The sequence below is a fragment of the Manacus vitellinus genome, unplaced genomic scaffold (genome assembly GCF_001715985.3).
Source record: "Manacus vitellinus isolate BGI_N305 unplaced genomic scaffold, ASM171598v3 scaffold_142_pilon, whole genome shotgun sequence".
Taxonomy (NCBI): domain Eukaryota; kingdom Metazoa; phylum Chordata; class Aves; order Passeriformes; family Pipridae; genus Manacus; species Manacus vitellinus.
Window position 1 is genome coordinate 27,494 of NW_021939017.1, and position 4,548 is coordinate 32,041.

Sequence of the window (4,548 nt, forward strand, 5' to 3'; positions counted from 1 at the left end):
CCTCCCAACCCAAGCCATCCTGTGATTTTATATTGAAAGCCTGAAGCTTTGTTTTCTGTTCATACCTGATGTCCTCGTGAGCCTTTCCTGCCCCAGCTTCCCTCATCTCCCCCAGGGACCTTGGTGAGAGTTTTCAACCCTCAGGGCCCTCACTTGGGAACATTCACTGTCCAGCACAAAGGAAAGGGGTGGGTTTAACCCCTTGTGCTGCATCCTGAGCACCTACACCTGAACCCTGTCCTGCTCCTTGAGAGGGACCTGCTTGGGGAGAAACAGCTTTTTGTTCTTTGGGAAAGAGCAGGGACAAGCTTTGGGGCTCCACCTCCTGTTCCTCCTGTGTTTGCTGGTTGCCCACAGCTGGTTCCAGTCGATTTTCACCCGTGTAAATTGAACATAAAACACAAACTGGACTCCTGTTACTGTGTGAAACCAAACTTGGGTGGAAGTCGGGTCCCAGGGAATCCAGCTGGCTCTTTAGGACGGGACAGGCAGCAATTCCAGCCCTTCCTGGGCCGGGTCAGGCAGGGAACAAAGTGCTCCTGGGTGGCCCTGGGGCAGGGCAGTGACAGCCCCAGATGTGCTTCCCCTCAGATGAAGCTGATGATGACGATGACCCCGAGTACAACTTCCTGGAGGATCTGGACGAGCCGGACACGGAGGATTTCAGGAACGACCGTGCCGTGAGGATCACCAGTGAGTTCCTGGGGAATCCTGGGGAATCCCTGGGGAATCCCTGGGGAATCCTGGGGAATCCCCCCCTCCTGGCCCCTGATTCACTCGGGGAAGGGTTTTGTTGTGAGGGTTTCTGCAGTGGAGGGTGATTCAAATCTGCAGCTTTGGGCTTTGTGGGAGCTTCACCCCAGGGCAAAGCCTGAGCAGCAATGTTTGGGTGCTGATAATAAACCTGGAAGCTTCAGCCAGTTCAGGCTTGAGTGTTTGCCTCGTTCTTGAGTGCAATTAAATTTTCTCTTAAGTCCTCTCAGTCTTCAACTTATTTTATGAAGATACCACTTTCCACCTTTGCAGCAAAACCACAGTCCCTTCAGGTGTTATTACAGGTTAACATAACTCTGAATTCAGTTGTGAAAATGAGGGTTTATATTGTGTTTTTGAATCCAAACAATCTCAGTGAAGTATTTTTGGCCCAGAATTAAAAAGGGAATTATCAGGGGCCTTTGCTTTTTGGTCCTCTCTGCAAGAGGAGGGTTTCCCTTTGTGAGAGAAATTCCTTAGATGACTTAATATCATGACAGGATTGCTGAGCATTTCTCAGAAGAGGAGGAATATTCACACTTCTTTTTGATTTTTGCTTGCAGAAAAGGAAGTGAATGAACTGATGGAGGAGCTGTTTGAGACAGTAAGTGATGAGCTGAGGGACAGAGCTGTTGGATGTGACATGAGATGAGGGGAGGCACCACGGGGTGGGCTCTGGGAAGGCCACAGCAGGGTCAGTTTAGGCTTGGGATTGTCTGTAGGAACTCCCTGAAGTGCCTGCAGAGGTGAATGTCTGTGCTGAGAGGCTCTTCCTGAGCTTTATTAGCTGAAGGCAGTGGGAATGTGTTCCCTGGGTGTCCCCCCCTGGACTGTGGCTCCCTGTTCTCTGCAGTTCCAGGACGAGATGGGTTTCTCCCACATGGAGGACGAAGGCCCCGAGGATGAAGATGCTGTCCCCGAGTCCAGGCCGAGCTTTAACACCCCCCAGGCCCTCAGGTGGGAGCCTTTGGTTGGGGGGGAAAGGAGAGGAGCTGCCTGGGCAGCTCAGAGAGCTCTGGGATGTTTTAATTTGTGGAACTGGGCATGGAGCTGCCTGAGCAGCTCAGAGAGCTCTGGGATGTTTGAATTTGTGGAACTGGGCATGGAGCTGCCTGGGCAGCTCAGAGAGCTCTGGGATGTTTGAATTTGTGGGCTTGGACATGGATTGGACACTTGACCCTCTTTTTTTCTGGGTGTCACGTTTGACTTTGCTGGTTGTGATGCATCTGGAGGAGGTGACAGTGGTGACAACGTGTCCTTTCAGAGAGAGACACGTTCAGAAGAGTGTCTGCACTCAAACACTGGTGCTGCCTGCTCTGCAAACAGCCCAGGCCTCTCAGAGTGGTGACAGTTCCCAACAAGGCAGGAGGATTCTGTCCCTGCTTCTTCACCTCTGTGCTGAACAGAGAGTCACAGAATGGTTTGGGTTGGGAGGAACCTAAAAGATCAACTAATTCCACCCCCTGCCACGGGCAGGGACACCTTCCACTAGCCCAGGTTGCTCCAGCCTGGCCTTGGGACACTTCCAGGGATGAGGAATCCATAATTCCCTGGGCAACCTGTGCCAGGGCCCCCCCAGCCTGGCAGGGAAGGGTTTCTTTGTAACATCCACTCTGAATCTTCATCTTCTTAAAGGGGAGGGTGAGGTTCTCTTGCTGCCCTGGTGGGTTTGGGGTGGCCAGGGAGGGACACCTGAGGGTTTGACCAAGTGTGTCACCTTCAGCTGGAGTGAATAACTTGGGTGTGATGTTGGCCCTTTCCATGGAAAACGAGGCCTGGGAGAGCTCAGGGCTGGGAATGAAGTGACTCCAAAGTTTGGAAATTGGCTTTTGATGATTTTTGGGTTGTGCTCAACAGCACCTTGAAGAGGAGAGGGGCTAAAGCAGCTCCATCCCTGGGGTGGATGGGGCCTGGAGCAGCCTGGTCTGGAGGGAGGTGGAATGAGAGGAGCTTTGAGTCCCTTCCCACCCAAACCATCCCACGATTTCTTTCTGGGTGATGACAATTCCTCTGTATTTACCAGGCCCTGGAAAAGGGGGGCTGCAGGAGCAGTGGGGTCTCCTTATTTATGGGGCAGAGCAGCTCGAGGTGCAGCTGTGTCTGTTTGGGAAGGGAGCTAAAGTGAAGGCTGGAGTTCCTGGATGCTCCCTCTGGGATGAGCAGTGCCAGAGGGGAGCTCAGCAACTGTAAAACCAGCTACAGGCTGAAAAGCCAGGAGGCTTTATTCCCTCTTTTATTATTTTTATGCATTTGGGTTTGATTTTTATGCATTTGGGCGTTTTATTAGTTTTTCCTTAGTGGGCAGTTCTGCAATTGTTTCTTCCCTGGTTTTCTTTGCCCACAGGATTTTTAGATGTCCCATAAAACATCTTTATTTGCCGGGTTTGTTGTTGTTTTTATGATACCCTGCATCAGGAGCATCAGGGAACAACTTGACTTACAACTGACTTCAGGCCTCTCAGAGAAGGGAAGGTGATAACCAGCAGAAATCAGGATATTAACTGGTGTAGCTAAAATAAAATAGATAAAAATGAAATCATAAGTAAAGCAGGGCATAGCTGAAACTGTTTTTGAAAGGGTGGTGGCAAGTAAATCCTCTTTTTCTGCTGCTTGTTGTAGGGTCTCTAGCAGAGTCCTCTGCGTGAAGCTGGGTGGTGATTTATTTGTTCATTTTTTTTTTTAATAAAGTGACAGCTTTTGGAGCAGCCTGAGGTCTTTCTGGAGACCCTCCAGGTGATAAAATGCCCCCCAAAATACCTTGGGGAGACGACCAGCAGTGCAGGGATGGGTGGGAAGACTTGCCCAGTGTAAATAAGTGGGTGTTTTTCAAGGTGGGGAGTGTCTGAGGAGCACAGTGAATGAACTGTGATGAATCCCAGACAGAGTAAAATATTCTGGATCAGTGGGAAGGGGGATTAAACCCTTGGTTTGTTGGTATTTTGCTCTCCCTGGCTGCAAACAGGTTCGAGGAGCCTCTGGCCAACCTGCTGAACGAGCAGCACCGGACGGTGAAGGAGCAGCTGGAGCAGCTGAGGATGAAAAAATCCTCCCTCAAACCACCCCAGGAGGCTGAAAAATCCAAACCCCCAAGCGAGAAGCCCCTGCAGAGCCTGGTCCTGGACAGTGCCCAGAGGAAGAGGCTCCAGCAGCAGATGCAGCAGGTAATTAATTAAACGTGGGGTGGCCTGAGCTGATGAACCTTTGCTGGGGGCCCTGGGAGCCAAGGGCACAGCAAGGCTTTGCTTCCTGAAAGGAATTCCTTGGAAAAGCTGCACCTGGCTGTTGTTAGGGATTGATTGCACATGGAAGGGCAATTGGAATTGAGTGTGTGAATCAGAGCTGCTTTCTGGGCATCTCTTCTCATGTGGGATGGCCTTGGCCACCTTGGAATCCTGGCTCTGAGCTGTCCAAATCCTCTGCTTTCATCACCTGCTTTGTCACTGTCTGTCCAAATCCTCTCTTTTCAACACCTTCTTTATCACTGTCTGAGAATGTTATTCTTGATCTGATTTAGATTCTTCTTTTTCCCCCCCCCTCCCACCATGAAAAATCTGTGTAAAACTTCAGAAATGGGCAGTTCTGAGAGATGAAGTTGCTGAAGAAATAGAGATGTGTTTGTTTAGGGGGGGAAAAAAAAAGTCCTCTCTGTGTGGGTTGTTTTGGTTGTGAGGTTTTGGCACAAAAACTGGGAGACTGCCCTGAGATCACACAGACAGTGGGTTCAAAATCTGTGTATTAAACTCCCTGCCAGTGGGTGTCAAACCTTCCCCTCAGTTTTCTGTTGTTCACAGGGTG

The 4,548-nt window shown here is 50.4% G+C and overlaps 1 protein-coding gene across 1 annotated transcript in view; it reads left to right on the forward strand.

The window, feature by feature from the left end:
* Positions 1 to 4,548, forward strand: part of GON4L (gon-4 like) — a 32,261-nt gene that overhangs the window by 10,058 nt on the left and 17,655 nt on the right. The window contains 4 exon segments of the mRNA XM_029958146.1: positions 502 to 693; positions 1,317 to 1,357; positions 1,607 to 1,710; positions 3,716 to 3,914. Of these exon segments, the coding sequence (XP_029814006.1) occupies positions 502 to 693; positions 1,317 to 1,357; positions 1,607 to 1,710; positions 3,716 to 3,914 (536 nt within the window).